We start from the raw sequence: 13,814 nt of genomic DNA, 5'->3' as shown, positions 1-13,814 counted from the left end.
TATAGGATATACATTCTGCCTAGCTGATTACTGATGATATATAGAGGATATCCTATTGGATGAGATATTGGATCCTTTCCATGAAAAAAATGTAAGGCCAGTATTTGGTTCCATAAACACAAGTGGTGTCTTAAAAACGGGCTCCCTCAGTATTAAGTTAATCATAGTCGAAGGGAGCCAGTCTTTCTTCTTTTTATTCTCCCTAGATTGTAATTCTTGGACAGATGTTGCTTATTAACTCCAGTTAATAAATCTACTCGTACAGTAGAACCAAGTTACCATACTTAGATAGATGAGCTGCACCTAGAAAAGAGCCTTCTGTTGCATTATCTTGTGTTATAAATAGGTAGACTTAAATACTAGAAGTTTGCCTTTTTAGGACTATGTTTCCCTGAATCCTCCAGTCACCATGGTCACTAGCTCTACATAGCTCTGCATGGATTAGGATAATAGTTATGGTGACCATTCAGCTGTGAATATTGGAAGGAGCAGGTGGGAAGAAGAAGAGCCAAAGAAAATTACAATTTTGGATTATAATTCTCAGAATCCTTCAGACAGCATGGCCATTACTGTAAAATATACCGGTATTCTGGGAATTGTAATCCAAAGAAATAACCTTTGCCAAGCTTAGGTGACACTGTAACAGAAGCTGCTCTATTCATCCTTGGTCCCTCGCTTCTCCCTCAGAAGCTGGTGACTCGAAGCCTCCAGTGTATCAGCATGTGCCTGTGGCCAACTGTAACCCTGAGAGTGGGGAATCCTACCTGTCCCTGGCTTTGGAGGTGGCACTGATGGGAATGGGACAGCAACGGGTGATGCCAGAGGGCCTTTACGCTCAAGACAAAGTATGGCGGAATGAGGAGCAGATCATTGGCCGCTTGCAGGAGCTGGAGCTGGATGCTGTTCTGGTGCAAACTCTCCGCAAGCAATGCATTTTGCTCCTGGAAGGTAAGGTGACTGAGGTGCCACTGCCACCAAAGCTTAACCCTCTGCCCTGAGACAGTCGAGATTCCCTGCATTAAGTGCTTTGTTCTGTGACTAGAAACCCTAGAAAATGTCCCTTGGTCACATAATCTATGGCAATCAGGTATGGATGGTCAAAAGACCTACTGAACAGAACTATGTGGCAGAAATAGATGTGTTCTTATCAGTTGAGGGTTGTGATAGTGGTCATCGTAATTAGACATAGAGTCTACTTGATGTCAGAGAGTTATATATAGTATTGTCAGAATGGCCTTCCTCCCTGAGGGTGGAAATATAACACAAACTTCTTCTTGGTGCTTTAGAACAATGATTGTGTCCTTCTAGACATTCTTAGAGTCCATCTGTATAGCCTACAGCTAATAGGAAAGTGATGAAGGAGTTGTAATCTAGCCATGTTGGAAGGGTCACAGATTGTTACATGCTGTGTTACAAACTCTAGTTTTAGAGTTTTTGCTAAAAGATAGAAGAGGAAAGAAAAGAGGATGGGGACACTGAAAACATCAGCATGACGCTAGGCAAGAGAAGAAGAAAAGGGGCATGAGAAAGGGGTATTCTCTCTGGCTTCTGCTAGCAGAGATCCATGTGGATCCAGAATAGGTCTTCACAGTCACTTATGGATCCACCCCCAAGACTCTACCTCTGGAAGACAATCATACTTGGCCATGAATGATCACCTATGATGACTAGTAGTGGTGTACAACTAGAAGCATAGGGAAGAAATGGAGTAGAAGCAGGTTTGGAAAGGGATGGGTGGAGTAGTGTACCTGGCAACATACTACTATAGTCATAAACTTTAATATACCAGGGGAACAAGGCCTCTAACTTGTAAGGAAGGTTAAAACTTACTGTATTACTAATGGGCTGTGGTAGCTTCTGGCTTCTATGTCATTGGGCAGCGGATCTACTTCAGCTTGTAAGAAGCTGTCCAAGGTGCTAAAACCCATCCGTAAAATAGTTCCAACATCTTGAATATTTATCGTAATGTTTAAACTAATAATAATAATAATAATCTTTATTTATACCCCGCCACCATCTCCCCGAGGGGACTCAGGGTGGCTTACATGCAAGCCCAACAGTTACAGCAAAACAGATATACAACATAAAAATACATCAATAAAATATAATGAAAATAGTAACACCAAAAATACAATAAAATAAAAACAAGGTAAACACACAATGTAATATAAAACCTGGTGTGGGCTCTCCATCCATGGGAACTCGCTGTCTGCCACTGCCCAGTGGGCCAACAGAATTCTCTCCCTGATAGAAATCCTAAGGATCTAATTGAAGGCTGATACTGATGTGGTTCTGCTTCTGTCTAGGTGGTCCCTTCAGTGGCCTTGGTGAAGTGATCCATCGTGAAAGCGTGCCCATGCACACCTTTGCCAAGTACTTGTTTTCTGCTTTGCTGCCCCATGATGCTGACTTGGCCTACAAATTGGCCCTGCGCTCAATGAGGTTTGTACCCCTTTCAACATTTCTTTTGGCAATAAAAGCTTATAACTCAAAGTAAAAAATTATGGATAATTTTCCTAAAGTTTGCTAAAGGTTTTGACTCCCTGTCCTCCCTCCACCAAATTTTCCTGCATTCTAATTGTTGCAGGTATTTCTGGCATGTTTTTACAGAGAAAGAATTTGCATACCTTTTCCTTTTTGAGAAAGAAGAGGTGCCATTGTCTTATTTCATCACTAGTTTTCAACAAAACGTGACAGTAAATAAAACTTCCTACTTGAAAACACGGTTCTTCCTAGAAATCAATTAGAGCTACAAAATGGTACTGAGGTTTGCTTGCATCAGGAGACCACAGCATGAAGGGCCTTATCTTTTTTTATTTATTTTTCAAAAGAGGTCATGTGGTGTAGAGCACCCTTTGTCTACTGTACTTTAAAGGGGCCATAAGGCTCTTTGTTGTTTTGAGTGTAATTTGGTTCTTGATTGGTTCATCTGCCATCCTTATTGGCAAGGGCATACTAATGAATGCAGTAAGCTGTCAGGTGTAAGTAGTAAATGCTGTCCTTGCAAGCAGGACTGGATAAGAGAGAGTTCTGGCTTCCTGTTTCTTAGATTCTCAAAGGCCTTTAAATGCAAGCATGTGAGCAGGTAGCTCCAAAGTGCAGCAGATGCCCTGGAGCAAGCGACGACCACTTCCCCTTGCCTAGTGCTAAACAAAACCAGATGACATCTGAGCCAATCATGGTTGGCTCTGACATAAAAGCTCAAGATGGGGATGTTTCTAAACTTATATTGTTCTTTACAAGTTTATAAATCACTCCTCAGTTCTCTAGCAGCCTTTCAAGTTTCCTTAAGCCTGGTCTTGCGTCCATATGTTGTAAAATCCCTTGAAGGGGTTTCCATGTAGTTTTTAACACCAGCATATCATGAGCAAACAAGATGGAAAAGATTATGACCCATTGACAGGTGCCCATTTATAGACCTGACGTGTTGTTGCTTTGATACTTCCCAGACTTCCCGTTCTTGAGACAACCTCCTCAGGTGATGTTACGCACCCTCACCATATTGTTTCGGTGGTGCCTAGCAGGTACCCACGCTGGTTTACTCTGGGGCACTTGGAATCACAGCAGTGTGAACTTGCTTCCACTATGCTGACAGCAGCCAAAGGTGAGTGACAAACCTCTTGTACAATCACTGCTGGAAACTCATTCCTGGAAAAAAAATCAAGGCAAATGAAATTACTCTAGAATGATGCTGGTAGTACAAGGTGGACAGCTGGAATGAGTGTGTGGGCCAGTCTTCTACCCTAGTATTTTCCGGGAGACACATAGACTTGCCAAAACTGCTCCTGAATGCAAAATGAACATACCCGAAAGTGGCTGGAAGTCCACTTCTGGTTCTTAAACAATGAAATTTTTAAAATAAAAAACCACAGAGGGAATCTGTGACCTAGTTAAAAAGGTGAACAAGCATTTCAGAATGACTGCTCCCTACTTATAAATGTCCAGTCCCTAGCTCACCAGATAGTACTCTGTTTTCTGCACTTCTTCCAATACCCCTGCACTATACTATGCTGTTTTGCACTGTCCCAGGCCCGGTCCTCTTTATACCCTGATCATGCCTATCTTAGTATTCTGGTTATTGGTTTGTGTTGTGTATTGTTTAAGTGAGTTTTAATGCTGCTGTTTTATACACTTATGTTTTATTTGATTGTTATGCTTTGCTATGTTTTATTTTAATCGTGTTTTTTGTCTTTAATGGTTTGTTTCATTTTGATGATCTCTGGACATTTTGTCCCATGTGTAAGTTTCCCTGAGTCCCTTCGGGGAGATGGAGACAAAAGTTAAAAATAAAGTTATATATGAAATACTACTCCTGGAAATTTGACTTTCAGGAGAGAAAATGCACACACATAATCACCATATTTTTCAGAAAAGGGAAGGGATCGACCTAATCTAGTTGACTGAGAGCAGCACACACACACACACACACATACATTGCAGAGAACTCATGTCTGACCCAGAGGCTGTACCATGCCCACCTTGGAATATCAGCTTTTCTGCTGGCACTGTACAGCCATAGAAGCTAACCTTTATCTTTGTGATGAGGACAATTACCAGATTAGTCTCATATCACAGAAACTGTCAGGGGGCCTTTGGGAATCAATGGCAAGAAAGAGTGTTTGGGAAGCATTGGCAGGAGAAGTGGGGAAGGAGGCAGAAGGATAAACAACTGACTTTGGGTGCCAGGAAGTGAAAAGGGAGGATGAACGTGGGAACCAACTATATTAGTTCTGTGACATTTCTTCTATGTTTTCTTCTGTAGAGCATGCAGGCCTACACAGATGCTCTCACAGGAACATCTTAAAACACATTGACACACAGAGGACCACATCCTTCCCTCAGCAACACTTCTGTGACTCTGGAACCCCTCTTTAAAAATGAATTTGAGTGAAATACTCCCCAATTTCCCCCTGTGCATGCAAATACAATCCAAGCACTGCCTCATACACCTCTGGCTTTTCCTTCAGTTCTCCTTCCAAATGCCACAGTGAAATTTCTGGTCATCCTTTTGATGCAGAAACAGAAGGACAACTGGGTATTTTAGCACACTCAAATGAGGGAATAGCCTAAAAGGGGGGTGGGGGTGGAAAACTGCCCAATTGTCGATCCCTGCTGGGGGAGACTTTCCCTTCTCTTTACTGTGGTCTGAGGGCACACCATTGCTGACAAGCAAAATGTTTGTCTTCACTGTACTTGGGAACAGCTGGAAGTGATTTCTTTAGCTTTAGTACACTTTGTAAAAGCTTGAAAGCCCCTCACTTCCTGTGTCAAATGTTATCCTCATTTATGTTTCTTGGCTAATTGGTTTGGGAGGCCTTTGCTCTACCTCTGAATTGGGACCTGTATGTTGGCTGTGCTCCTAATTTTATGAAGCTTGCCAGGAAGAGGAAAATTCTGAAAAGAAGTAGGTAGGCCAAGTAAATACTGGATTTTGCTGATATATAAACACACAGGGAAGATTGGTATAGTCCTCTGGCATTGTATGATCTGAACAGGAAGTGTGTCTCATTTCACCACCATAGAATGACAACTACAGTAGTTCAGACAACAAGACACCAATGGTACAGTCATTGCTACCTGTAAGCCTACCTGTACTCTCCTTTAGTTGACAGTGTTTCCTCTAGACTGGCGTGGAAGGCAGTATTCTTTACTGTTATGTTCTTTGCCATGAGTTGCTTGGCAATATCTCTATCTGTGACCTGTTTAGATTGCAGGGATAATTCCTATCCACGTGGCTTCACTAGTTGGGTCAAATGGATGCTGGCTACTCAGGGAAACAATAAGGCCAGGAGAATAATGTCAAGGTTTTAGATTTAGTGGATTAAGAGTATCTGTCTCTGTGATTTTTTTGTTTCGATTTCACATAAAGTGGCATTGCTGGAAGTAAGCAATTTCAGAAAAAAAGCAGTTCATAGCAAATTTTAAAAAACTTTACCTGGCTTTTGAAAAGCTCATTTTAAAGTCCTCAGTGTCTGACTGACAATAACTAATACAGTTCTCTGTTCATTAAGTCTACTAGAAAATGTTTTGTTTTGTTTTTTTATTTTTACAAATGATATTACGCTTTAGTTGTTGTTGGGCCAGAAAATAAATATTAAGCATAGCTACATTTTGCTTACTTAGAGAGTGTTGGTGCTTTAGTTTCAGTATTGTAACCCATTGTGAACCTTTTAGGAAAGCTGTGATATGTGTCAGAATAAAATATCCTTACCTCCAGTGCAATTAATAATAAAAAGAAGCCCAAAACACAAACAATAGCATAATAAATTACATAAAACATAAAAATACTGCAAACAATATAAAATTAAAATTAAATCATTCATAACACAGTAACAGTGAGCGGGCCACATGTACAGAATAAAATACTAAAACTAAGAGCTAAGAACACAGGGTGAGATAGGGATGGAGCAGATTATTTGTGAGGGAGAAACTCTTCAGGAGTGGGGTCGAGAAGGATTGCTGGACATGACCGTTGGTTTGCATTCCTTGGCCAGCAAGCTGCTGATTGGAGTAAAGAGCAAAATGGTAGTTGGCTGCTTTATGAAAGAGACAGGGAATACTATTATTTACTTCTAACATGAGTAGATTATGCTTTTGCCATTTGCCATTACTGTATTGTTTTGAAATTCCATCTGTTTTAGCAAAAATAATATCCTTCCTTTTAGAGTCCTCCTAGTCTCCAAATATCCAGGTTAAAACCCCACCTTCTATTTCAGTTTTCTATTTTTAGGATTGCCTTTCTTCAGTGTTAACAAAGAAAATGCCATTGATCATTTAGTGGTCTCTGTTCTACTGTGCAGAGAGACTTCCAAAGTTTATTTTGCAAGTGCTCTTTAATGACATTTAGAATTATTCTACAGATTACTATGATCCCAGTTATCTTTCTGGCAAATATTTATCTGAAAAACTTTGCTTTTGTCCAGTAGTTTTCAACCTATGGTCTTCATCTCCCTTGTCTCAACCAGCATGGTTAATGTTGAGAAATTATCAGAGCTGAAATCTCCAATATTTGAAGCATTAAAGGCCGAGGACCATTGTTTTTATCACTTTATTCCAATAATCACAGTTCTACATTCACTGTGGTTAGGGATGCAAGACCCCTGCAAATGGGGTGAGGGGAATGAATTAAAAATGTATTCTTTATGTGAGAGAACACTTCTCTAGGGGTCTCTAGGTCCTCCACCATGACTCTGTGGTCAGTTTCCACCAGATATTGACCATAAAGTTACAGCGGAGAACCTGGAGATTTCCAGAGAGAATATTTTAATCAAATATGTGAATAATGAAATCCGCACAATTCAAAGGAGGAGGACCAACTATATATGCTTATAACTTTACTACTGCAGATATAAGTCTAGGATGTGCCATCCTACATTAGACAAAGGGCCCATCAACCCCAGCATTGGTCAGTAAGATGCTTTTGGGAAGCCTGAAGCCAGCATGGAAGAATAGGAGCTGCCACTTTGGAATCTGCAGTTTCTTGTTAACCGAATAGCAATAAGCGTAATTAGTATATGGGAAAAAACCCTTTTATTTTTAACATTTTTAATAACTTTAACTCCTCAAACTGCCCCGTCTGTGTGTTATTATCCAAAAAAGGTGATTTTTCCAAGCTTTGGTTTTGAGCCCGATATTTCCTGAGAACAACAACAATATAAATCTTACCCCGCCACCATCAAATTGCCTGACAGCAGCTTACTTGTGTGCAGTGTTCAAGTGCCCAAGAACCTCACTTTCTATTCTAGAGCCAGAAACATGCAATGGAACACCCTGGGATATTTTCTTCAGTTTGGAACAGTAGAATTGGGGAGAGTTCAGGCAAGCATTGATGGATCAAAGGATCAAAAGAAAAAGGGGTTTCCCCCTTTAATTCAGGACATTTATTTTGTATGTTCTGAATCTAAATGAGTAGGATAAGGATTACAATATCTTGTCATTCAAGTAGGCCAGTGGTTGAATGACTGGCAACCTAACAGGGCAGTTGGCGATCTCCCTTCCTATTTTCATGCAGGTGACATGTTGCGTCTACGGACTGTCCTTGAAGCTATTCAGAAGAACATCCACTCCTCCTCCCTGATCTTCAAATTGGCTCAGGATGCTTTTAAGATTGCCACACCTGCTGACAACAGCTCTGACACAACCCTGCTGAATGTAGCACTGGAACTGGGACTACAGGTGAGGAAAATATGTGGTTGCTAAAAATGTCTGGGAGTTTGCACTGGATTCTTGTTGTAGTTGTGAGGCCCATCTTGAAGGTGAGGTTTTTAAAAAAGAAGATAAATATAATGTTTGTATGAAAACACTGAATGTAAGTTGTGCTTTGGCTACTTTTCTCGCTTTTTAGGGATTCTTACACACTTATTTTTAATTTATTTTTTGCCCTATGCTGGAAACTGCCCTGAGTCCTCTTGGGGAGATAAGGTGGTATATAAATAAAGTATTGTGGCTTCAGTAGAACTTCTGAATAGACTGATCTAGGAAAGTATAACCCCTGTGCTTAGTAACTGCCTGAGAAAAATGATTACCCTCCCCTCATGTTCTGTTTTAGGTGATGCGCATGACTCTGTCAACCTTAAACTGGAGACGGAGGGAGATGGTGCGGTGGCTGGTGACCTGTGCAACAGAAGTGGGTGGGTATTTCTCACAAAACCATCCTGGAAGTGAAGGGAACTTTCATGTTTAAAACCAAGGAATTGTTTTGTTCACTTGAAAAATGGTACGGTGCTATTGAGCAGCAAAGTCAGGGCACGAAAATAGTACTTAGCATTCACACAGCACTTTGAGCATTCAAAACATTTAATTTACTAAAGCCATATTCAGGTATTATTCCGGTCTGAAGCAGGAAAAACTGTATTTTTCTCTTGGATGCTGATTTGACACCTGTCCATTACCCAGCTACTAAATTATGGCATGTTTCTGGAGACTTCCTTATCATCATCATTATCGGCTATTACTTGCAGCCAGGTATGATTGCCTTCCAAGTGTAGGGTCTTGGTAGAGACTTATTCTTGATCCATATGCTTTTTTGCAATGAGGGCATCGATTTCCAGATGGAAGGCGGTCCTGGTCACGGTTGGCTTGACTCACCTTCCTCTTGACATGTTTCTCACTTTTGTCCTCCATCACACCTCTTCAAATTCCACAGCACTGTTGGTAACTGCTGACCTCCAGTTAGAACGCTCAAGGGCCAGGGCTTCCCAGATTTCAATGTCTACGCCACAGCTTTTAAGCTTGTCTTTAAGCCCATCTTTAAAACCTCTTTTCCTGTCCATCAACATTTGTTTTTTGTTGAGATTAGAGTAACGTCAGTCCAATGGAGTTGATGGCGGAGTATAGTCACTTCAGTGCTGGTGATTTTTGCTTCTTCCAGCATGCTGACATTTATCTGCCTAGATTTTTCAGAGGCAATGCTGATGGAATCGTTATAGAAGTTAAGTGTGACGTCTGTAGGTTGTCCACATTTTCCAGGCATATAATAGGATTAGGAGGACAATAACATTATAAACAAGCGTCTTGGTATCCCTACGAATGTCCCAATCCTCAAACATTCACGGCTTCATTCAAAAACATATTGCATTTGCAGAGCTCAGGTGGTGTTGTATTTCCATGTCAATGTTGACTTTTGTAGAGAGGTGGCTGCCAAGGTAGCAGAAATGATCAACATTTTCTAATGTTGCACCATTAAGCTGTATTTCTGACATTACAGAGGAATTGGCTGGTGCCTTCTGATAGAGTACTTTGGTTTTCTTGATGATTACTGATACGCCAAGTTTTTTTAAAATTCTGCAAAGGTATTTAGAGTGGCGTATAGATCTTCTTCTGAATGAACACAGACTACATTATCATCAGCACATTGGAGTTCTATAACAGATGTTGTTGTAACCTTGAATTTGGATTCCAGTCTGCTGAGGTTAAATAGCTTTCCATCTGTCTGATAGACGATTTCCAAGCTGGTGGGTAGCTTCCCATCAACAAGGTGCAGTATCATATGATGAAAATGGAGAATAAGGTTGGGGCAATAACACATCCCTGTTTGACACCTGATTCTACCTTTGGAAGTCATTGCTGTCCAAGACTGTTGCCATTATGTTATCATTGTTGCATAGGGAAGACCTCCCTTTGCAACAATGATGGAAGAAGAGAATGACACATAAATATCATGAATATAAACGACAGAATTCCAGGTTGGTTTTTTCCCCCCTTAAGTATTTACATTTTGGGGTACACATTTTCTCAAATTTTAATATAGATTTGACATCCAGTTAGATTTTATTCACGACCAGAAAGTATGATGTTTGATACATTCTATGTGACATGCACCCCAAACAAATCCATCAACCAGGTAAAGGTCTTCTTGCCATCAGACTAGGCATTAGACTTCCATAGCATCACGGTTGGTAATTCAGGCTGTTGATGTAAAAAAAATCATGATCAGTCACTAAAGTAGATGATAAAATGTTAGGCTATGGCTAATCTAGGATACATTGCTGAAACACAATACACATGGAATAATTAATACCGCTCCCATCTTTCTGCTCTTAACTAAAAGAGAAAATACAGTTAGTGATCAGTTCTTTGTCATCACTCTGTGCTCAAGCATTTCAATATGTTGCTGTTACTGGCTGAGAATAATTGTTTCCTTCTTGTAGGTGTCCGGGCCTTGGTCAGCATCTTGCAGAGCTGGTATACCCTCTTCACTCCCACCGAAGCCACCAGCATAGTAGCAGCAACAGTGATGTCCCACAACACCATCTTGCGCCTCAGCCTGGACTACCCACAGCGAGAAGAACTGGCCAGTTGTGCCCGCACTCTGGCCCTCCAGTGTGCCATGAAGGATCCTCAGAACTGTGCGCTCTCTGCCCTGACCCTGTGTGAGAAGGACCACATCGCCTTTGAGACTGCCTACCAAATAGTTATAGATGCTGCTTCCACAGGCATGACTTACTCACAACTTTTTACCATTGCACGGTACATGGAGCACCGTGGGTACCCGCTACGGGCTTTCAAGTTGGCCTCGCTTGCCATGACACACCTCAACCTTGCCTATAACCAGGACACACATCCTGCCATCAATGATGTGCTGTGGGCATGTGCGCTCAGCCACTCCCTGGGCAAGAATGAGCTGGCAGCCATTATTCCACTGGTGGTGAAGAGTGTGCACTGTGCCACCGTGCTGTCCGACATCTTGCGACGCTGCACCATGACCGCCCCAGGCCTTGCTGGCATTCCTGGCCGCAGGAACTCTGGGAAACTGATGTCAACAGACAAAGCACCGTTGCGCCAGCTGCTGGATGCTACAATAAGTGCTTACATCAACACCACTCACTCGCGGCTCACCCACATCAGTCCTCGGCATTATGGGGAATTTATCGAGTTTCTCAGCAAAGCTAGGGAAACTTTCCTGCTGGCTCAGGACGGCCACATTCAATTTGCGCAGTTTATAGACAATCTCAAGCAGATCTACAAGGGCAAGAAGAAACTAATGTTGCTAGTGAGAGAACGATTTGGATGAGGAAAAGAAAACCCTGATCACAGTTGGTGGCATCATGCTTATGGGGCAAGAGGATTCCCAGATTCTTTGAGGAACACATACCAAAAGCAACACAGCTGGAAAGGTTTGCTTCCCACCCACAACTCACTTGCAAACACCTTGGCAATACCAAAAGCTAACCTGGAAGTTGAATACCTCTTTCCCACAGGGCAAGGTGGATGTAGGCTGAAAAGCAAACCACCGCAAAGGACACAAGGATCAAAATTGTTCAGCCTCTTGTGTTGCCAGCTGGTGGCCTTGTGAGGTGTACAGCCTGCCAAAACTGGCAAAAAAAAAAAATCACAATTTTTTGTGTGTATGTAAAAGTGAAGACCCTTAATTAAAAACCTAACATTAACTGTTCTCAGGGAGTGCTTTACTAAAAGTAACAGAAGCATTTATGATACTGTAAATACAATAGTATATGTGTCAATTATTAAATTGTAAAGTTCTAATTATTTATAATTATTCTCTTTTTGTTTGGGGGAATACTTGAAATTCTTGTTAAACATTTCTGAACACGAGAAATGTGAACATTTCTCAGTTTTTCCCCCCAGCACTGTTGGCCAAGAAGGGGACGGGTGGGTGATATCTGGCAAATGGCCATAATTCCAGAGTTTATGCAGAACTGCCAGGATGCAGCAGACTTGGAACAGAGACCAAGCTGGCACTAGCAATGCCAGAGGCACCTCTTCAACATTTCAAGACTGTCAAGGTGCGGACTTGGCCCACTGGCAGAATCAACTGTAATGCTCTTCCTGTGTCTGCTGGTTTGAACTGTGGTTCCAAGTATGGAGTACAATGATCCCAGGAAGTCAAGTATCTATCTGTGAAACAGTTGAGCCCATAGTGTAAATAATCTATTTTTGGCCTTTCTCGATATGCGGATGGATGAATGGATGCGTGTAAGACTTGCATACCTCTCAACATGCACGTGGGAAGGGTTCTGTCCTTTCTTTATGCAGGTGGGGAGCAGGAGACCCATTCCCATTTGCTTATAGCTGCATTTTCAATTCCATTGGTCAGTTGTTGCCTTTGGCTGCAACAGCAAAGGCTGGTGCCCTCCTGAGGACAGCTTCCCTTTCCACTCTCCACCACTGCTTACCAGGAATCTTATTTTTTAAAATAAGATGCTCCAGTGAAATGAAGGGAGTGCTGCAGGAGGCAAGCCGCTCTTCTTTATTCCAGTTGTCTTTGTGTTTTCCTGCTCCAATGTGTCCTAGTTTTAAAAGGAGCCGGGAGGGACTTGGGTGGTGGGCGGGCAGGGATTGGGATGAAATGTAGTTTAGGAAGTGTGGATTAAAGTCTACTTGATTACTGTCTAACTCCCTTTTTTTTAAAGAATCCTAAGAAACTGGTCTCAAGGCCAGGCAAATCCAGTTCACCCAGTATTTGTTGCCATAGAAGTATCATTCTTCACGTCTTGACTCCTTACTTAATTTTGTGTGTACAACTTCTTGACATGTTTAATAAAAAAAGGAAGAAAGATGTCCATGCCCTTTCTGTATTACTCCAGTCATTGCTTTGTCACTCAGATAGTGGTGCTAATTTGAAACGAGATTACCAGTAGGCAAACTGAAGTGGACCCCTCTGGCAACAGATTTTAGGTATCACAGGTAAAGTCTAGTCGTGTCTGACTCTAGGGCAGGGGTCCTCAAACTAAGGCCCGGGGCCCAGCTGCGGCCCTCCAAGGTCATTTATCCAGCCCTCGCTCAGGGTCAACTTAAGTCTCAATCAACTTGAAAGCACACAACAACAACAATCCTATCTCATCAGCCAAAAGCAGGCCCACACCTCCCATTGAAATACTAATAATTTTATATTTGTTAAAATTGATCATTTTAATTATTGTATTATTTTAAAGTATTTTTTGCACTACAAATAAGATATGTGCAGTGCGCATAGGAATTCATTCATTTTTTTTTTCAAATTATAATCTGGCCTTCTAACATTTGAGGGACTGTGACCTGGCCCTCTGTTTAAAATGTTTGAGGACCCTTCTCAAGGGGGGTGGTGCTCATCTCCATTTCTAAGCTGAAGAGCTGGTGTTGTCCGCAGACACTTCCAAGGTCATGTGGCCAACATGACTGCATGGAGTGCCATTGCCTTCCCGCCGAAGTGGTACCTATTGATCTTCTCACATTTGTATGTTTTCAAACTGCTAGGTTGGCAGAAGCTGTGCTTTAGAGCGAGAGCTCACCCCACTCCCCGGATTCAAACTGCCAACCTTTCAATCAGCAAGTTCATCAGCTCAGTGGTTTAACCCGCTGCACCACTAGGGTGG

General features: G+C 41.8%; 1 protein-coding gene across 2 annotated transcripts in view; it reads left to right on the top strand.

The window, feature by feature from the left end:
- Positions 1–13,026, top strand: part of ZSWIM5 (zinc finger SWIM-type containing 5) — a 149,692-nt gene extending 136,666 nt beyond the window's left edge. For both annotated transcript variants that reach the window (XM_067467907.1, XM_060773403.2), the window contains exons 9-14: positions 688–948; positions 2,307–2,442; positions 3,450–3,604; positions 8,012–8,175; positions 8,549–8,630; positions 10,650–13,026. In XM_067467907.1, the coding sequence (XP_067324008.1) occupies positions 688–948; positions 2,307–2,442; positions 3,450–3,604; positions 8,012–8,175; positions 8,549–8,630; positions 10,650–11,512 (1,661 nt within the window). In that variant the 3' untranslated portion in view covers positions 11,513–13,026. The remainder of the gene's footprint in view (positions 1–687; positions 949–2,306; positions 2,443–3,449; positions 3,605–8,011; positions 8,176–8,548; positions 8,631–10,649) is intronic.
- The last annotated feature ends 788 nt before the right edge of the window (positions 13,027–13,814 follow it).

Source organism: Anolis sagrei, chromosome 4, assembly GCF_037176765.1.
Source record: "Anolis sagrei isolate rAnoSag1 chromosome 4, rAnoSag1.mat, whole genome shotgun sequence".
Taxonomy (NCBI): Eukaryota; Metazoa; Chordata; class Lepidosauria; order Squamata; family Dactyloidae; genus Anolis; species Anolis sagrei.
Note: the sequence above shows the minus strand (reverse complement) of the source record. Positions and strands in the feature narration are given on the sequence as shown.